Source organism: Vanessa atalanta, chromosome 10 (genome assembly GCF_905147765.1).
Source record: "Vanessa atalanta chromosome 10, ilVanAtal1.2, whole genome shotgun sequence".
Lineage (NCBI taxonomy): Eukaryota > Metazoa > Arthropoda > Insecta > Lepidoptera > Nymphalidae > Vanessa > Vanessa atalanta.
Window position 1 is genome coordinate 596,430 of NC_061880.1, and position 22,580 is coordinate 619,009.

Here is a 22,580-nt window from a genome sequence, read left to right on the forward strand (position 1 = left end):
TTGTGAGACACGTATATCATCTAAATATTCACCGCACCTGCACGTAGTCTGTGGTCCCTCTGGCTGCCAGCAGTTCCAGGTTAAACTTTGAATTTGTGAAGATCATTGTGAAGAGCTGGTCGATGTTGTACGGGAATTCTTGCTGTAGCACCAGCTTACCCTCGTGGGTCGCTGAGCATTTCTCATCTTCACCTTTGCTAGAGGAAACAAATAAAGTTAATACGCAAATATTTTTTACAATTATATTACATGGTGGTGGTGACCACTCACCATCAGCTGGCAGGTCTGCCCTACTCGTTTAAATACTAATAAAAATCTCGCTCTGTAATTTTTTTCAAACGATCTCTTAAAAAGCGCCAATTATGAATAAATTACGATATTCGGTACTACACTATCGGCCAAATTTCAGCTCGATCTGTCAAGTCGAACTGGTTTTAAAAGTCATTTGCCCAATTCTCCTAAAACATACCAACAGGTGAATTTAAAAACAGCTATTGATAAGGAGATGCGAACGTAAGCCGCGCAGTAACTGACTTGTGATGTTTGTCGGGCTCGCTCTCGCTGGTGTCGGACATGTCGGTGGGCAGCGTGTCGCCGCCCTCCTCCTCCCGCTCGCGGAACTCCGTCTCCCCGTTCGTCACTGCTCGAACATTACAACGTTATTCTATAACCTGGAACTTCGACTGTCCTCGAAACTGACAGGATTTCGGATATCTCATGAGCCGTTTATTTATGGTGTCTATAGAATTTACCAATGTCTATTAATAGTTCAAAATATAATTATTATTAAATTCGACTTGAATTGAACACGAATGTTGACGTTAAAGACGAGGCAAAGTCTGTATCTGCGTTAATTTGCTGTTTGTGAATTGATCCGAGTGCCAAGATTCTCTCAGTCGTGTGCACTTGCCAAAATCGAGACATTTCAAATAATTAATCTTAAAAATATGATATTAAGTGTATTTTTGATATGTTTATATGTCAGTGTGGGGAAAATGCAACAAGCATCATTGCACATTTGTTAGAGTGTGTTTGCACATTTGGACTGATCCTGAAACCTTTTGACTATGTCTCAAAGTACAAGATTGAAATGACAAATACGTATGACGATAATGTGTTACGAATTTGTAAGTTAAGCTAGGATACCCTCTTCAGCGCATTCGGCTATTCCGTCCACGAACTCCCCGGGCCAGAGAGCGATCGGCTCCGTGTCCACTACGACGAAACCGTCTTCCATTTTTATCACGAACTCTTCACCTCCCATGTATATACTTTTAATGGCACGGTTTAATGCTGATAGGATGTAGGTATCCCACATTATTTGGATATGCGTTATATTTATTCCTTTATATAACTCACTTTGAATAAATCAAATTAGCTTTAAACAATAGTTCCCAATCAAGACGGTTGGAACACTCGAATATTACACTATTGGCACTTTTTTTTTATAATTGCGCTATATTTTTTTAAGAATCGGAGATATTTATATTCATTGTTGTATCAATGTATATAATTATCAAAACTTTTATTTAGATAATTTAATAACTGTCTAGTTTGAACGATTAACATAAACTAAGTGTTATCCGAGAGATTGATGCCTTATATGTGCTGGGAACTAAAAGGGACTTCACGATCACGACTAAACATGATACTGTATTATAAACATTTTTAATATCAACTTACTAATTATAGCAATTATGAATTAAAAATTCGATACCATCATTAAGTTATTTTATGATATAAAGTGCTTACTTAATCATATCTATCATCTAATTTAATATTGACAGTTCGTTGACATTATTTTGGGGTTTACTGACCATAGACAATTTTTTGTACAACTCGAAGTCAACTTTCCTAAGGTTTATATGTTTTTCAAGTTGCATCCCTGTAATCTGAAAAAATGTAGTCTAGTAGGACTCTCTCTACACCTCTCGCCTACACCTGGTTGAAACTTTAAAGAATAAAAAAATAAATAAAAGCGCGCTAATCTGAATGGAGCCGCCATGTCATAATTTTTTTCTCTTTTCTGCTCGAAGAGTAAGGTCGACATTGGCGTGACTTGTAACTCGGATTTTTAAGCTTCGACATGTATGAATGGTTGTTTATTCATGTTTAGATAAATTCTAAGATATATTTTTTGTTAGTAGAGATAGTTACTTAAATAAAATATTGCTTTTTTACATCAATTTCACTTCTATTAAATATGTTATACTGTCAAGTCGTGTCAGTTCGACAGCAGATTTATGTTAGGCCTTTGATCACTTATTACAATGATATAAAACGTTGTGTATTACATTATATTTTATAATTTCTGAAAATATAACAAGGGAGGGTCTTATTCGAGTTTGGGAACATTAAGCGATAACATATCTCGTAACTACTTGTTTGCACGACAAAAATAAGCGTATGGGTATATAATACGCGCTTTAGGGACTTACCCTTAATTTTTTTTTTACTTTTTAATTCAACGTCGATTGTTTTAAATACCAATTGAACGGTTCCTGGAATAATGTCGTGAGCACATTTAGATAGTTTAACTAATGAGTTATATTTTTTAACTGCAAAAGTTGAAGTGTATTTTGTAATAAATAGAATGGTAGAATTATAAAAAAGTCTTGTACCAACAACTGTGTACTTCATTGGTTTTAGTTTAACATCATAAAGCACGGCAGCCCTACAATAAGCGCTACAATAGCCGCCTAAAAGGTGAGGCGTGTGCTGGTGTGTGGTGTGGTTTTGTGTGAGGTTGTGCGTGCAGGTGTGGGGTGTGGTGCGGGGGTACTCACAGGGCGGGGTGTCGGCTGCACCGCCGCCGGCGCCTCCCATCTCCATCGATGAGTCCACCGCTTCCTGCGCATAATGTTTATATGAGAGCATTTCAAACAGTTCCACTCGACAGGGTATAATGTTTTCGAATAGCAGGTAATGTTAAATATTCTCTGAATTTAACTTATATACCAATAAATTTCAAGTCGATATCTACGAGAGTTTATTATTCATATACCTTAATTAATAATACAACACTATTACGCTTAACTACTTATATCAACTTTAATTTTACTTTCAGTCGTAATTTTTTCGCAAATCTATAGTGGATATCATAGATTATTCAAGCCCTCGACCAATGATATCGCGTCAAAATGCTGTCAAATGTTGTTTGTTTGACTTTTCTCCTCTTATGGAATATAAGTAGAAAAGTGTTTGTGTGTATTAATAAAGATATATTAATCGGGAACTGTTTGTAAAGCAGAATATAGTTGAGTCGTTAGCAAATCGCATGGAATACTTAAAACTGAGATTTGTATATCTTTATTCCTTCTTAAATTGTAATATACTGTATATTGTATTTGACAGATAACCTTTATTTTTTTAAACTTTCCCATAATAAATATTATATATATATATATATATATCGCAAATCTTAATCATACGAATACTTCAGAACCCTATTCGTTATTTATTTATGTATTAATTACGTTATTATTAATTGATGAATGTAATTAATTACAAAAGCATATAATAAACAATAATAATTTAAAAATCATTAAATATAAATTATTTCAATTATATGAAATTATTTGAGTCCCTGGATCATTTCGATTGGACCTGGTAGTTGGCGCTGCGATAGGGTAGTACAAGTAAATAAAATAAAATTTTCGTATCACCCGTAAAATCGTATTTCACCCGAACGATGTCGGGATGGGCAGCTACTAAATGAATACTTGTAATTGATAAAACAAACAATTGAACATTTTTCATCGGAAATTTCGGAAATCTTGAACAATTTTGGAGATAAAATTGATATTTCTCCAAAAGTACATTTAACCGTTACATACAAAAAAGTATAGTATAATAATAATAGTCTGTAAATGCCCCACTGCTGCGCAAATTGCTGCTCTGCCATAAAAAGTATACATGCTATCTTTCCTTTAGGAGTGAGCTTGGAGTTTATTCCAACACATTGCCCCAAAGCAGTTTACGGATATGGTAGGTTAGATGTCTGTCTGTTGAAAACCAACAAATACTAACATTACGCTGATCTTGCTTATGTTAAGATGTAATTTTTAGAAACGTTTTGAACAACATTAGAAATAATTACATATATGATTAATAATGGTCAAAGATGTAAACATCGAAATTTTATTACGAAAAACTACGCCACAAATAAATTACGGAGTATTCAACGTACGAACTTACATTACAAGAATATATCATTCCTCTACGATTTTAGATTGACGAATTCACTAAAATTACAGATTATCTCACTGACAAAGAAACACGTGATGGGTTTCAACTTTCAAACATATTATGACGACTGTTGATTTCAGCTAGAACTAACAAGTCTAGTTAAACGTATTTTGAGCTGGTAATTATTATGCACATGTTAGATCGAACTGTGGAGTCGCATATTTATAAACATGCATAGCACTGCGTTTGCTTGGACTTGGGACTACAATTTTTAGACCAGGGTCATTCATAAATTACGTCACACGAATTTTATGATTTTTCATAACACTAACCACACCCCCCCCCGTCCTTGTTGGTCACTATTATCAAACGGGTGGTCTAATAATAGCGTGTGCTCTGTTATGACGTCACACATTTTGCAATTTTTACATGTAAAATATATTAAATTAAAAACGATGTTTCAAAATTATTTTTCTTTCTATTCAATAATAAATGAAACAAATTGGAAAATTGACAAACAAAAATAATCAATGAACGATTAGCGATTGAATATATTAATAAGAGCTACAAAAATTAAACTCTTGAGTCCATTGACTTTGTACTTACTCCACTGGAACAGCGGTACTTTGGTCTCGATTTGGTTGGTAATGTCAGAATATCAGATTTTACTGTTTTTTTTTTTTTTAATTAAATAAATTAATAATAGAGGAATATGTAACTACTTTTGCATTAAAGCAAAGCTTCCTTTAATATCAATCTCGGATCTACAATAATTCCAAGAAAAAACTGAAATTAGCAACCTTCCAATAAAACTTTAAAAGTAATGTTCTGAACTCTAGAAAATGAACTTCGGAATTCTTATGACATTTTCTTCTTTTTTTGTGTTATAAAAGATATTTTAAGCACTTGATGCAAAAAAAATGCATTATTATAATGCAGTTTTTTTATAAGAAAGAGGCAAGCGTGCAGGATGCTCCCTCAATGATAAATAACTACCACCGCCCAAGGAAATAAGCAACTCCACAGGAAAAAGCTTCCAAGCTAAAACAGTTTTACTCTCAAAATTTTTAAATAATTTTCGAAATAAACAAAAATTATAATTTCATGAACATAATATAAGTAGTTTTTGCGCAAAAAAACACAAAACTTTGCAATATCAGTACGATTACAATTATGTAAATAACATTTACCTTTAAAACATTTTTCGATAAGATGTACTTCAACGGCGTTTTGTTCAAACTGTCAGAGCTCACCTTCAAATATTTATAATTCATGTTTATTATGAGACACGACAGTTCTCACTCGAAAGCTAAACTTCTCCAACTATAACACTAGAAAACAAAAACACGAAGTCCTCAACTCTCGGTCCATAAAATCAACCGTCTCACGACCGAAACACGCTCGTGTATGAATTTCGCGATGAGCGTTAAATTATCACACGTTATCCAAGATACCGCACAGATACCGCCGCGTTTATCTCGGTATCAACGTGAATCAAATATCAGTCACAGGTGTGAATCGTTATATCATACTTCAGAGATATCGTTATCGGTTGAAATTTTTTAAATGCAATTATGAATTAATTACTTTTCCTTTTTTAATTTATAATTTTAGGCAGATGGACCACCTGATGGTAAGTGATCACCAATTACCCATAGACAATGGCACTGTGAGAAATGTCAACCATCCCTTCTCGGTGGCCAATGCGTCACCGATCACTAAGATCGTAATTCTGTATTATGGGCTAAAAGAAGGATGATTTTGCAAACGGCACCACCGTTTTCGAACGGCTCGCGGGTGGAGGCCGCGGGTAGCGGGGATTAGTAGCTCGATTCTCGGAAGTCAGTCGCAAAGGAGCGTTTCTAGGGTGAACCACGTGCGTTTTGTGTAAAGGCATATTACAAATATGGCGATTATTGCACTATTACGCGACGCTAGTTTCGCTCTCAATTTAAGTTCCATGACCTATAGCAATGTCCCAGTCAAAAAGCAATAAGATTTTTCGAGGCTACAGGTTCGACGCTCAATCAGAAACCTGCTGGATGGCCAAAGTACGAGTTGACGATACTGTGAGCGAGTTGCGGAATCCGTGGATTGCGATCACGGATTGTCGTCACGGAAGATATCATCAGAGCACACATATAGTGAGACCATCTTAGCAGAGGATTCTGGTGAAAGATTTAAAATTAAATCCTTATAAACTGCCATTAGTCCAAGAGTTGAGACCTAACGATATCAAATTACGTTGTCATTGGCAGTCGTACACTAAGTGTTGAAGGAAAACTCATATCGCGTCGAGGGATATTCAGTGGCCTTCCAGAAGCCCAGATCTCACTTCATAATATTTTTTTCCACAGGGATAACTTAAGAGTCGCGTTTACGCTACTAAACCGACCGCGATTGTCCAGCTCAAAAATAACATCAGTGAAAAAATTTCCTCTATCCCCACTAGCAATGTGCCAGCGCGTTTAATATCCCAAGAAATACATTTCCTTTCGTCTACTTTTTTTTTATAAAAAAACATGTTTCCCTACTACTTAAATCTGGCAAACTCTTCTGACAAGTTCTCGGTGCTGTATGCAAAAGGAAAGTAGAGGTTACGAATTTATTCTAATTTCTTGTATTAATAGTATGTGTACCAGCTTTTATGGAATATTTTTGTATATTCTTCTGTTCAAACATTATATTATCATTAATATATTGTGAAGCAGCCTTCAATACGCCCAGCATCCATTTCTGCAGAATAAATACTATCGCATAACAACATTCCATATGACATAAGACTATGAAAATTACTAAAATAAACTAGTCTAGTGCTATTTATGTCTTTGTTTTTATAGCATAAATAGCACTACTTAGTTTCCCTGCCAGGGCATACAAATGTGCCCAACTGAGGTTTGGAGTCAGGGTAGACCTAGAAAGACCGTCGAGTGAACAAACTCAATTCTTTCATTATTTAAAAAAAACCGTCATTATATTTATGACAAACGCCATTATGATTTGACATATCTGTCTAATGAATGGCACAATTATCACAATAATGAGTTTGTATTATAATTACCACTTTTTAGTTTAATCAACTTACGATAAATAATGACAATAATTTAAGTAGGATTTTAGCGGCAATCCAAAATAAGGCGTAATTATTTACTTGTTTCTTCTGTCACATACTTTTGCAGATACATATATATACGTTTTTAGTAGACGTTAAGACGTAGACTTTTACCACTTTTTGAAGAATATCATTGTATCTAAGAATTAATTCTGCCTTAAAAAGATAAGGATGACGAGGATCCGTTATTGTGACTGTAACTCCTCGTTCATCATAATTCGTTGGGTCTTCGTCACCTGTATATGATTCAAATATAGAGCATAGCTAATCACAGCCGATGGGCGAGGCACCTACTTTGACCGTGACTCTTGCTCATGCCAATAATATTAGTTTAGTATCGGCGTTTGACGGATAGTGTGTTCCGCAGAACATTAACGATGTAATTTAATCAAGCATTTAAAGTATGTACTCATGCAACAGCTCTATCATTTTGCTAAGAATTGCTAGCACCGGATCCGGTAAAAGTGTAATGATGCCGGATCCCCCGATTACCGGATCCGTTTTTCCGTATTGCAAACCTTACAGGGAAAACAAAATACATTCAGTATTTTTGTATTTAGGACCAAATTATTTATGACAAACCAACCAAGAACCTGTGACAGAGCACTGCTTACAATGACTACTTACTGTTTAAAAATAAGGGTTTTATCATCTGTACAATGTCGCAAGTCTAATTAACAAAATTAGGTAAATCATTTACATGTATTAAAAACAGCAGAGGTCCTTAAATTGAACCCTGTGGGACACCCAATTGTGCCAGAGCGCCACTTGATTTCGCACCGTTAATAACAACCTTCAAAACTCTTTCATTAAAGTGGGACTGAGTACTATTTCTAGAGTCAATGATACGAAGTGTAAACAAATTACTGACAAACGTGATTGACAGAAGTGAATTTGTGAAATAATAATTAGGGCCTCCACTCCTTTGCGACCCCGGGGCCCCCAGGAGTTGAGATCCGGCTCTGCGAGTGCGTGTGTGTGTGTGCGTGTGTGTGCGCGTACCTCGGTGTGGTCGGGCGCGTCGGGCGCGTCGGGCGCGTCGAGCGGCGCGGCGTCGGGCGCGTCCTCGTCCGAGTCGAAGCCCAGCTCGGCGCCGTAGCACGTGTGCACCTGCACGCACATATATTATATATTATCTCAAGTTATTTATTCTATTTTGGGGATTTTTGCGTGTGTCCCTAGAAAAAAAAACTTACTATATAATACAACTTAAACAAAAAAATAAACGAGAATGAAATGTACAGTTATTTTAGTTTTAGTGAAGTTTACACGATTCAAATCGGAAATAATAATGACCCAAAAATATTTGTGAAGATTTAGAAGTCCGAAAATTGGAACTGCTGCTAGTATTTAGTTCGTTCCTTTGCGCATAGCGGTTAAGAACCCTTACTGTATAAACTACTCAAAATGACTAAACTTTTAAAAAGAACCTTTGAAGTATTAGATTTAAACTCCCGTGAACGTAAACTTGAACATGTTCATAAATAAAAAAAATAATAGATATATCGCTAGAATGATTTATTGTCTTACCTTCTTAAATAAACAACGTTAATAAAATAGTTCATATATATTAAGGGAAGAGTCACGTAGTCGAAGGAGAGCAACCGAGAGACACAAGTCTCCCGTAAGACGCGGCATCACACACTGATCTATATTCCGGCCTTGATCCCAAACACCCTGTATACCGTATGTTTAGCAATCGACCAATGATCTATGAAGATTTATTTTATATTGATACTAATATTTTTTGAATGATATAAAAGAAAAAAATAATAATTTGAAGATATATATATCTTGTCCGCCCAGTTTTTCAAATGTCAACCTTTTATAATTTCTTTTCATTCTAATAAAATAAGCTATTTTGGCAACACTAACTGTATTTAAATATTTATCGAGGAGTGCTCGAGATGTTGATCGTGTGATCTTTAATCTCCCCGAAAAGAGTCGAGCTCTAATGAATTCAGAAATCCTAACCTAGTATTTTTTAGGTCAACAAATCGATTAAGCAAAATTTTGGCAACACCCGATAGACACATTACCATAAATGTAATATGCAACGCCATCAGACGTCACGCGGCGGAACGATAGGTCGGACGTGAGTATTAAAAACCCGATCTATAGAAAAATCTTCGAGAACGATACAGTTAAACTTTCTACGCCAATAGAACATCATTTGCCACATTAGTTTTGAGGTCGTAGCTCCGCGTCGCATGTTATTTGAGTGGTTTTGAATTTCTAATGGAATAGTGCTTAAAAACAACACCGGCGCTCTGAATAAGTCCCGGGTCGCGGAAACATGCACATAAATTGTACATTCATTACGTACCGAGATGAGCGACTTACGAAACATTCCTTACGAACAATAACTTTATCCTCTAACATTACTAATGCGGCCGTGAGTTTGCTCAAGCAGGAACCTTATTATTGCCACACACCAGAACTCAACCAGTAACAAAAGTCATATAAAATGTTGTGTGACAAACAGCAAGCTCAGTATGGCTCTCTAGAAACACATTACTGATTTTCAACTGGCCGCTTTGCCTCATAATGCGAAAACAAAAAAATAATTAACATTGGCAGCCAAAATAAATAAAAAATAAATAAATTGTTATAAGACTTAATATTTTATGGTTATCGGCACCAAAATTTTCGATCAAACGGGCGATGGAACTGGTCCAAATTTCGGTACCAGGAATCGCCTTACGCGTACTTAAGCGATGGAAAATAAATTAAAAACTAGCAAAATTGAAATTTTATTGGATGTTGAACAATTTTCAAAATATATCAAACGAAATAAACAAAGTTCCATTAAACGAAATGTATAAAAAGGTATTAAGTTTATTTGCCAAAATATTCATCGGGATGTGATATAACATTTAGAAAAAGTTTCACAACATTATCTACCAGACTTTGCAGGTTTCATCATCAAAAAACTCGCGATAAAAAAAAGAGAAATTTTATCAAATATCACTTACGATTTTTTAGAGAGTATTAAATACTTCAATACTTTTAACCTCACCTAACAAGTAAGTTTAATTATTGCCCTAATCCTAAATGCCTAATGTTCAGTTAAAAATTTACAACATTTCTTATAAATGTTGCATAATGGGTGATCTGTTAAACAATGCTGCGTCTTCTTCTTTTTAATGTCAAATCAATGATGTCAGAAAGAGAGAAATAATCATCACCACGTTTATCTAAACATTCGTTAAACGTCTATAAGTACGGCCAGTCTCGTGAGAATTTAACTGTTCTTGTTTGTTTTCAATCTCAATGTCAATGAGATTAAAATAAAACTCGTGGTCACGGGCATACTCAAGTCTGCCCGTGACCACGAACACTGCAAAGTGCTCGAAACGTCGGGATGTTAAAATAATTAATATACGCGATTAAATCCGTTAAAAACTAGTTTTATTTCAATGTGTAATAATCGCGAAAATCTAAGACAACATCAATGAGATTAATCAAGTGATACGCACCCACTGCCAGATCTCTTGACTGGATATGGGCTGGTCCATCAGCGCATTCTGCCAGATGCGAAACAGCATCAGGTACGCCTTGTCCCTTCCCGAGAACGATGTCAGGAAGTTTTTCTCAGACTCAGTGCATACCAAGATCGCGTTCGGGATCACCTTGCAGATAAGTTTCTTTTTAAATTCCGCAGACCATCTCACATTTAACTTAAATTAAAAGTCATGTTAAATATATATAATGTTTATTAAGACTGTACAGAACATAGTATTAGCGTGAGAGATACATAAATATAATTATTTATGATTATTCCATGTATATGAATGTTGAAAATGAGTAACTAAGTGCGAGTTTCTTGTCGGTTCTTACACACCGAACCGCTTATAGCCTTATATTAAAAACCACCTTGTAAAATGGCGATTCCTTGTAAAATCATATTTTAATAGAGCATATTTTGATTTTCATGAGAGCGAGATGACCCAGTAAAAATTTAGTGGTTCACATCCAAATTTAGCCCTTACTGCAATTCCCTGTGAATACAGGTAATTTGGATGTGAACCACTGAATTCTGAATAAATAATATCTTTTAATCGGCAGTGGAGCTGCGTGTTGGAATAAGCTCTTATTTTTTTTTTCACGCAGTGGAAACCTTCAGAAAGGTACCTGGGCGCTTTGGGAGGAGGAGAACTGATATGGGATTCACTAGAATTTATAAGATGGGAGGACTCACTAGCGCAGTTTTCTCCTTAGTGATGGCCGTGACGTCCTTCCAGCGCAGCGTGAGGCTGGTCTCCCAGCCGAAGATGCTCGCGTAGAAGCAGAGGTAGCTCTGCGACGCGTACAGGCGCCCGTGCACCAGGATGTCGCGCTGCAGCGCGCACGAGTAGTCTGCGCGACAGGAGACACTTCACTACTTAGTGGCCCGGAAGTGTTTACACCGTTATAACCATTGTAAACTAGTTCCAGTTTGACTTCAGATATATCGACACGTAGGCATAATAGAAAAGTTTTACCGAAGCTTGTTCAAGATTCTCCATAACCAATGAGAGTGAAATCGGGAATAGTTAATAATAATTATGATAATCGCGAAACGGCAAAAGTTCAACAATTTTACTTTTGAATGGATCTCTCTAGTTTAATATAAAAATACTTTGTATACTATCTGTGATTTAAATGGTTACCATTACTTGATTCTTTTGGTTTGGAACCTCATGAGAAAAATGTATTAATTGTGACAATTGTATTAAAAGCCACAGAGGTACCGACTCCATGTATAAACAAGCGCTACCAAGGTGCGCTTGTTTATACATTGAAGGCTTCTCGAATTTACGAAAAAATACGATGCTATATGATTACCTCTTGAATATCAAGGGGGCAGACGGACTAAAAAAAAAGTCTGACATTATTTTTCAGCCACACATACATTAGTAAATTACATTATAGAAAGTAAGTATCCTTGTTTAACATAAAACACAACGACGTAAGACATACATTTATGGAAACAAAACAACGTGTACTAGTTTGAATTTGAATCACTACTGTAAATAATCTATTCAAATGTTCACCAGCTATTGACGTGAAAATATACATATATAATTATGTAGGAAAGGCAATTCATTCATTCGTGTTAAGTGACAAGGAAACACATGTATGATATTGGTGTTCCTGGCCAGAGTCCAAATGGACGAGGGGCAAGTTGATAAAGTGAAGGCAGGGCTTGCGATTGATTACATCATCAGACATCACGCGGCAAGTGTTTAGAAAACACCAACGACCTTGTGTTTTTGACCAACCTTGGGAGCTAAGATGTTATATTCCTTATACCTGTAGTTATACTGGCTCACTCAATAAAACTCTCAAATCGGAACACAATAACATGAAGTATTGTTGTTTGGCAGTAGAACATCTGGTGAGTCGGTGGTACATCAATGGTAGAAAATTTATGCAGTTTGGAATATTCTGACACGGACTGTAAAATACTAGACAATTTTAAATTATTAATCTAAAACCATAAACTGAATTAACGATGGATATCGCACCTACCGACTATGAGGCGCTCCTCGTCAGGCAAGTCCTTGAACAGGCGCTTGAAGTCCTCGCATTTACTCTTGTACGTGGGGTACAGCGAGTTGTACCAACTCTTCTTCTTAGCGCGCACCGTGTTCGCGCCATCGATACGAGCTCCGGAGTTGGAGGTTGTTATCTTGTGGGACGAATTGAGAGCAGGCAGTTGAATAGCGTTTCATATAGATTTAAAAGCCATCTTTTGTATTAGTTTTTAATATAAAATGTCAAAAGAGTGATTAAGGCACCTTTTAATAAACAGTCGCTATCCATAGACACTGGCGATGTAGGAAATATTTATCATTTCATACACCAACAAAGCGTCGTATTAGAAACTAAGATGTCATGTCCCTTGTATCCTCAGTTACACTGGCTCATTCACATATTTAACTTGAACACACTTATATGGCTGTTAAGCGTTGGAATAAATGATAGTTAAAATTTGTATCCCGGTCAAAACTATTTATTATTAGACAAAATCTAAGTACTTCGGACTACATACATACATTATAATTTAAATCTAATATTGTTACTACAAAGTTTGTAAAGCAAGTACTCCGTTCCAAGAGCTTGACGATTTTGTTCCTACCTTAAGATCCTTCTGACTTAAGTTAGCGATGTCAATACCGAGCGGCACTTCCGGTCCGAGTGACGGCACTTGTATTGAGGAATCGCTTTTTTCACTTCTCTGTAAAATAATTAGTTTGAAATGATATATTTTTTTTTTATGGCATTGGTTGGCGGACGAGCATATGGGCCACCTGATGGTAAGTGGTCACCACCGCCCATAGACAAAGGCGCTGTAAGAAATATTAACCATTTCTTACATCATCTATGCGCCACCAATCTTGGGACTTAAGATGTTATGTCCCTTGTGCCTGTGATTACACTGGCTCACTCACCCTTCTAACCGGAACACAACAATACAGAGTACTGTTATTTGGCGTTAGAATATCTGATGAGTGGGTGGTACCTACCCAGACGGGCTTGCACAAAGCCCTACCACCAAGATAGAATCTCATAATTTAGATTCAGACGTATAAATAAACAATAAATTCCTTTTTTAGATTATATTTGAATTGCTACTCTTCTTTAAATTTAACATTGTTTGGGAATCCTACATGAGTCAGTTGATCGTCCCTATCAACCAGCAGTGCATAGAGAAATGGAATAAACTCCAACGTTTCTAGAGAGAAGAGGATATTTTTAACGAACAGTTTAAAATAATGCACTGTTACTGCATGGTCGAGCCGAGATTCCGTAAATCTCAGACGCTTGCTTTAAATGCCAAAATTTTTCATGTGTTCAATTCGTGTTTATAATTTATTTGGGGATCGGGATTCCAGCTTCTATGTTGCTCTATATAAATGTGTCCTGGACGGGTGCAGCGTGGTGGAATAAGATCCAAACCTTCTCCACAAAAGTAGAGGATGCCTTACAGCAGTTGCTTAACTGTATGGTAGATATAATTAACCAAACATATGTCTTTACACATTGAACTTACTTTATCATTTTCTATGTCCAATGTACTCTCTGTGTGTCGAAGTGACGGGGAGGGTGACCGTGAAACGTTTCTGGAAACAAAAATAATAATAATAATTGAAATAATAATGCTATTGATATCAATTTATATTTGGACGAAGGAGTAACAGTAAGTTATATGTCACCAGGAAATTTACACCGAGTTATAGCAACTATCAAATGTATTTAATGGTCTTTGAGGCAAGATTAAATACATAGTCTAAAGTGATTAAAATATAATACGAACTATAAAGTAATAGTCAATAGACTTCAGAGTCAAAATAATATGAAATTGAAACAAAAATCGATTTCAAAGAATACTTTGGTAAATAAAACTCAAGTCAAAAAAACAAAACAAAAAAATTTTACACCCTTAGGGTTAGTAATTTTTCTTTAAATCTAAATGGGTCTTAACGAGGTCTGGGGGTGTCCTGCTACACAAAAATAAACACCAAATCGGTTCATACACGAAGGATTTCGGAAGTAACAGACACAAAAAAAACAACCGAAATGAGAAATTCCTTTAAAAAAAAAGTAATATATACGGTAAGATAAATGTAGAGTTTGGATTTTCTAAGGTCATTATTTTTAGGAATAACAAGGCTGATTTATAAAATTATATTCTGCCTTAGACATGGACTGCTCTGCTGAAGAGAGGAGCAGTAATGATTATCCTCGTATAAACTGGCAAACTATAGGTTACTGAAGAGGCAACACTGACAGTCAACATGAGTGGGACCGCAATTTCTTTGTATAGTAAAGTAATATTCTGTATAAGTCCTACTGTTAGGCCAAGGGCTGCTTATTCCACCACAACTGTTCCAATGCGGATTAGTGGCAGAATTTCATTGAAATGAATCACATGCATGTTTCCTCAGGATGCTTTACTTCATCGAGCACGATATGAGTTATAAACACAAATTAACCACATGAAAATTCAGTGGCGCTTGCCTGTATTTGAACCGTCAATCATCGGTTAAGATACACGCGTTCCAACCAATAAGCTACCTCGCCTCTTCCTTTGTACACATCGATCTGAAGAAAAGTGTCAATCTACAATAGAAAATTTATTTGTTACGTTGTTAATATTTTATACCATACTAGTTGTGCCCGCGACTTCGTACGCGTTTGTATTTAATAAAAAAGCGTGAATTTATTATTATTTTACCTATAATTCTAAAATAAAAGTAGTCTAAGTTAATCCTTATTGCATCAGCTATCTGCCAGCCCTTTCAGAGATTAGCCGGAAAAAACAGACAGACAGACAAAAATTGTAAAAAATATTATTTAGGTATATTTACCGTGAATACATACATATGCATTTAGTAAAACGCGGTTATTTTAATATTACAAACAGACATTCCAATTTTATTATATGTATAGATATATCTATGTATCCATACAAGATAAATATAGTCTATTCCAACCAGAAGACAAAAACCAAATAAAGAACATTTGACAGTGAATTGACGCGATATCATTGGTCGAGTTTTAATAATATATACATTACGGATTCGCAAAAAAAACTTGCGTTTTAAACGTCGTCGACACTATAGGAACTTGGCAAGTGAAATTAAAGTCTATATAAGTAATTTAGTGGAACAGTGTCGTATTATAAATAAAGATGTATTAATCAAGAGTTGTGAGCGAGCTGAATATGGCTGAGCTATTAGCAAATCTCATGGAATACTTAAATCTAATGTTTGTTTATCTTCATTCCTTCTACGATTGGAATATACAATAGAGCAGGCGCAGGAGTGCTGAGCGTTATAGATGCACTATCGCACTGGACACGAAATTAAATAAACGGTCATTTCAGACAAACACACACCTTGATCGCATCATTGATTGTCACTATTATTATATTTAAGTTATTATTCTCACTCTCCGGGATCGTTACACCGTCGAGTGTACCAATTTATTAATACTGCTACGTTATTTCTTATAATAAATACGTGATTCACGTCTAATCAAAGAAACGATATTCCTTATCAACACTTATAAACAATTTAATTGTTTGTAATTCATTAGAAACAAAACAATTTGCTTTCACATTTGATAAAGTTCTTACAATATTGGTTGTTGATTTGAAATCCAGGTCAAAGTTTTAAGTATACTGATCTATGGCGGAGATAGCTGGCGACACAGACGAGATGGCTGAGGGTTCTTATAAAGAACGTGTGAAGGACGGTTGTTGGGCGTTGAGATGATATAGCTCTAAAAAGAATGCGAAAAAAATACCCTACGGAACACGCGATTAAGCCCAGGTCACGTTTACTTTATACTAATTCTTCGCCCCGACCTCACACTTTATTTTTAACGGCATCTCATGTATATGATGATGAATATTTTTTTATAATAAAATAAATGTCAGTCCATACTCGGCGGTTGATATTTTTCCTCGAGTTAATAATAATAATTTAAATATCTCATCGTGATATTAGTATTTGCCAAATTAATAATTGACATTTCAAACTTCTGACTTCTTATCTTAACAATAGAATCCAGAGGGTTGACGTTAAAGGGACAAGGTCTCCTGGGGTCTCAGTTGGTATGGGGGTCCCACAAGGATCAATTCTTGGACCTTTTCTATTCCTCATATATATTAATGACTTGCCCTTTCTTGTTGGGAACAAACATGATATAGTATTGTTTGCTGATGATACCTCTTTGGTTTTTAAAATTAATAGGAAACAGGTACAGTATGACGATGTAAACAATGCTATGTCTGATATAGTACACTGGTTTAGCGTAAATAATCTTAGGCTGAATAATAAAAAAACTAAAATTGTAAAATTTAGCACACCAAACGTGCAAAATGTAAAACCCGATGTACTTATCAATGGGGAATCGATGGATCCAGTTGAAACAACTGAATTTCTTGGCCTTACTCTTGATGCCAAATTACAGTGGCTCCCCCATATAAACGGATTGGCGGGTAGACTGAGTTCTGCGGCATTTGCGGTCAAAAAAATTAGATTATTTACCGATGTTGATACGGCTCGCCTAGTTTATTTCAGTTACTTTCACAGTATAATGTCGTACGGTATTATGCTTTGGGGTAACGCAGCCGCTATCCATACTATATTTGTGCTGCAGAAGAGGGCTATTCGCGCAACCTATAACCTGGGAGCCAAGGAATCTTTGAGGTATAAATTTAAAGAAATTAAGATATTGACTGTTGCTTCTCAATATATATTCTGTAATGTTTTGTATGTACGGAAAAATATTAATGTTTTTATGAGAAAATGTGATTCTCATAACGTTGGTACAAGGAACAAACACAATCTTGTTACTCCTGTTACTCGACTGCATAGAGTCAGTAACTCTTTTGTAGGGCAATGTATACGCTTCTACAACAGGATCCCAGAAAGCGTTCAAAATGCTTCTGTTGCGAAATTTAAAAAAATTGTTAAGGAACGCTTGTGTGCGAAAGGTTACTATACAATTAGTGAGTTTATGTTTGATAGCACACCTTGGGAATGAAACGATCGCCTCCTAGCTGTTTCTACTCATATATAATTATGTATATAATTAATTTGACGTAAAAAAAAAAGTCCCGCTGAGTTTCTTTCGCCGGTTCTTCTCAGGTCAGGGTGTTTTCTTTTCCGAACCGGTGGTAGTGTTTAACTTGACAATCAATAATAAAGTGTAATACTTCTATATTGAATAAAGGAATTTGAGTTTGAGTTTGAGTTTGAAAAAAATGTATAGTATTATTTGAAACAATTACGATAATGATTCGTATTGCGGGAGAAATAAGTTGGATTAAATCTTACATATATTGTTTTAAATATAAAAAAGTAATCACACTTACGTAATTAAATATATATTATTCACGGACTTGAAAAATAAGTAAAACTAATCTAATCCTATTTATAATACGAATGGCAAAAGTGATCATTCAACGAGAAGTGAAGTTGAAGAGTTTCGGCACGTTTTGCTTAAATCAACCCTCTCAGACATTCATGCATTGTGACCTAACGGCTAATCGGTGAAAAAGTTATAAATTCACAGCTCCCATGAGCACTGGATAGACTATAACGAACATGTATGTAGGATTCGTTTAATGTATAGAGATCATTTCGTGAGCAACTGGGCACTCTATATGTTTTATCACAGCGATAATCCGGTGAGTAATCCGGTGGCAATACGACACGACATTTGAGAAGCAAGACCGATTGCGTTACGTGTTCTCTTATTAGTGTAAAGTAAAAAGAATAAAATAAAGTAGCCTTAATGTTAACAGCATTTCCTTTTTCAGGGCGGTTATGAATTTACACCATCACACTGCTTCTAATGGTTGGTGGAAGACAGATGTAACAGAGGCAAGTAGGATTCAAGTAAGTCAAGCAAAAAATGAATTATAGAGACATATTGAGTACATAAAAGTACCGCCGTACTTAAGGACGCTGGCTGACCAATAGACTATCTCTGTTCACAAATATGAAGCGTAATCACTGGCAATTTCCAAATTCTGAGCTTGGGCTGAAATCTGGACAAAAGTTAGTGGTATTAAATATCAACATATAATATCAATATGTCAACATTGGCAAGCGAATATGCTATATTCTTGTTATTTAATATTTACAGTTATATATCTGTTTCTTATCTTTTCTCTCGACACTCCATTCGACAGCGGAGCCGCTGGAGCTATTTATTTATTTAGAACAATGAAAACAAAAGTCGCGAAACGGAGTCAAGGCTCGCGGTCGGCTAACTTAAATAGAGTAGATTTCGCTCGCGATTTTAATAACATCGACACGTGCCTTTGTTTATATAACATCAGATGGGAACATACGTTTGTGTATTTTATCTGGGAGGATTAAGGCTCGAGTACACGGCGCAGAAACACCGGCACCGGATCGCCAATTATCGTATAAATAAAATCCACGTAAAAACTACGTACAATACCGCTCCGAAGATGTTTTTTTTTTGTATTAGGAAGATTAATGATCACCACAGCTGATTGCATTGGTACTATAAGGAATATTAACCAATCCCTAGATCGCCGGTGCACCACCTTAACCGATTAAGGAACTAAGATGTTAAGTCCATTGCTTGGATTTACACTGGCTCAATCACCTTCTGGACGATCGACATTACCAGAATCAAATTTACCCTTTACCTTAGGTACCAGCTACGTATGTGTATGATGTGTGGAGAGGAGCGGTCCTCACATACCACCAAGGGAAATACTCAATGGATAAACTCACAGGAGCCGCTTGTTCGAATAGCTGATTATTTCCAAGTTTTTTGGGTAATGCTCTTAGGGAAATATAAAATTTTCTTAAGATTCTAATAAATGAATATCGCTTATTTAATAGTAATTCTGTTATGCTTCGAATAATAAACAGGTACAGGTGTCTAATAGATGAAGCAATTAAATGAAATGGGGGCCATAATATAGTTAGATGATTAATTTAGTTTCATTCCGGTTAGTTATTGATAAAAATTCGTATGGATAGTAGCTTTTTTAAAGTAAATACTGAAAAATGGAGGGACGTTCTGTTTCAAATGACTATCTGAAACCGACTAAGCCAAGCTACTTAATCAATATACATCAGACTTATATCAAAAGATGCAGCTCATTCCGGAGAAGGTTTTGGCAAATAATTTATTGTCGAAGTGGCTGCGATTTGCAACTTCTCGTATACATTTAATATCATGTTCTTGTGGAGATATAAATATGTTTCTAAGATTACAATAATAGTGAAACATACGTGATACCTTTTGAAGTATTTTTAAAAAAAAAACGCAATCCGAAATAATACAAATCGCGCGCCATTTATATTACGGTGATGTACCGCAAATAATAATGAAAAGTATCAATATAGTCGGATAAACGACACGTAAAAGCATAGAATACGAATAAACATTAGAATTACCTTTTATATTTAAGATTTTGGATTGTAACCAAACATAATGAAACTAAGATGACACTAATTACAAATACTATTAACAGATAACAAATACATTAATTCGTAGTGTTGTTTTAATATAAATAAAAAAGCGTGGAGTTAATGCTTGTTGACTTCCAGATAGGAGACATAACACATATATATATATAATTGTATTTGACTAACATTGCTGTATTTTTAGATATTGAAAAAAGAGTAACTACTGAGTGTCTTGCCGGTTCTTCTCGGTAGAATCTACATTCCGAACCGGTGGTAGCTTTACTTTAAATAGTTTGTTAAATGACGATTCAAAAGTGCTTGTCAAAGCCTACTTGAATAAAGTATATTTTGATTTTGATTTTGTTCGATGTAATTGTTTTTTGTCGACTCTCGCTCCATTAGTACTTACAGTATATTCTTAGAATTTATAATAAATATAGACATCGTTCAAGTTTTCCGGTTTCAAGGTTACCTTAATCAGTTTTGCAACGTTCGTTGTTTCCGATGTCAGCGAGAGTCGGTAGAGCGCAAGGCACAAATAATTTTGAAATTCATTCAATATTTGAGACTTAGATTTTCATACAGCTTGAATTTGAAAAAACCTAGTAACAATTTAGAACTTATTTTAAGTCCATACACAATTGATGTTTCTGATTCATTTTTAATGGGATTGATGCTAGTTGGTAGGTCTGAGTAGGTCCACCACCCACTCATCAGATATTTTACCGCAAAACAGTAATACTTAATACTGTCGTGTTCCAGTATGAAGGATTACTGAGCCAGTGTAACTACAGGCACAAGGGATATTATATCTTAGTTCCCATGGTTGGCGACGTGTAAGGAATGGTCAATATTTCTTACAAAACAATGTTTATGGGCGTTGGCGGCCACTCACCAACAGGTTGCCCATTTCATCGTCAACCTACATATATTATATTTAACAAGAGAGGAAAATATCGAGGAAACTTGCTTGGCTTGGATGATATTCAGCCAAACGTGCTTCCAACAACCAACTATAATCCTTTAGAGAGCATTGGTTAGCCCCTTTGTGTGATACTCACACATAACCGGATTCAAGCTTAGCCCCTTACAGAAATTCAGAGGAGAACAGTCTTAGCAGAAACATTTCTTTTTTCGTTATTCAAATTTTAGAAGATAAAAAAGCGTTTTCTGTTATTTGGATGTGTCTTCTTGTCTCTTCCTGTTCTCCTAATTTGCAGCCCTGGACACTAGCTCCGACTAACCCTGGTGTAAATCCAGCGCTGCTCTCGCAGACTACTTGAGATATTTATGCACTAGTAATTATGATTATTTATTTAACTGTGCTGTTCATTCAATTTAAACGTATATTTAAAAACAAATATTCACAGATAATACTTATTACACAACACACACACACATACGTAGACGATAAAAAAGCGAAGATTTCGCATCCGGTTTTCGTATTTCCGTTCATAATATATAAATTTAATTGTATATAATTAATTGTAAATATATATTTACATTAAGAAAAAGTACTGCATATTAAGCCGGTTATTTTCGGTAGAATCTACATAACAAATGGTAATATTACATTCAAATGAATCTTGTAACGTATGAGTATGATTTAAAAAAGTGATTATAAAAGCCTTCTACATCAAAAATGTTAGTAATTCGTTTTATTTTTTTCATGTGTTACCTCAGAACTGTGTCATTTATGGATCACAGGGATAAAATTTATTTATAATTTGATTTCTCGGAATATTATTAAGTCCGTTTCATTTTTGTTAAAATTTTATATTATTTTAAACTCAAGGCCTTGGGAAGCACTTTTGTATCGTTTTTATAAGTTAATAAAAAAAATATATACTATACATTTATTAATTTAAATATTTCTAAGTTGATTATATTGTCGTTTAAATTTAGTAGCTATTGACATTAGGTAATTTCTTTTCAGAATTTTATTACATCTGTAAATTCAAAATTATTTTCTAGTGATAACCGATCTGTACCACGGCGCATCGCGTTCGACGTATGAAAAAACTGATTCGTAGCCGGACCTTTCAAAAATTGCATGTTTTACGTATCTGTGGTGAATATTTTAATTTATACTATTACATGTACGTTGTGATTACATGTTAAAATTGTCGTAAACCGAGCAGATCGTCACGCTCGGCCGCCGAGCAAAAGTATGAACAGCGACCGCTGAGTCACTGCGAGATAGGAGAATGGCCGAAGTCTTGCGAAATGTTTATTGCTTGATAGAATATTACATTCAGTTCTTAAATTAAATAATATTTCATTTTTTTTTATTATTTAATTGACAGTGGTCGACGAAGATTCAG

The 22,580-nt window shown here is 35.3% G+C and overlaps 1 protein-coding gene across 2 annotated transcripts in view; it reads right to left on the reverse strand.

Annotated features, from left to right (window-relative positions):
• LOC125067015 (protein Aster-B-like) overlaps positions 1–22,580 on the reverse strand; it is a 36,484-nt gene that overhangs the window by 4,840 nt on the left and 9,064 nt on the right. The window contains exons 1-10 of one of the 2 annotated variants that reach the window (XM_047675382.1): positions 16,188–16,249; positions 14,340–14,409; positions 13,425–13,523; positions 12,815–12,974; positions 11,502–11,659; positions 10,780–10,932; positions 8,303–8,410; positions 2,787–2,850; positions 535–640; positions 38–197 (exon numbers count right to left, since the gene is read on the reverse strand). In XM_047675382.1, the coding sequence (XP_047531338.1) occupies positions 38–197; positions 535–640; positions 2,787–2,850; positions 8,303–8,410; positions 10,780–10,932; positions 11,502–11,659; positions 12,815–12,974; positions 13,425–13,523; positions 14,340–14,409; positions 16,188–16,201 (1,092 nt within the window). In that variant the 5' untranslated portion in view covers positions 16,202–16,249. Of the gene's footprint in view, positions 1–37; positions 198–534; positions 641–2,786; positions 2,851–8,302; positions 8,411–10,779; positions 10,933–11,501; positions 11,660–12,814; positions 12,975–13,424; positions 13,524–14,339; positions 14,410–16,187; positions 16,250–22,580 lie in introns of those variants that run through there. The other variant, XM_047675381.1, reaches the window with a different exon arrangement.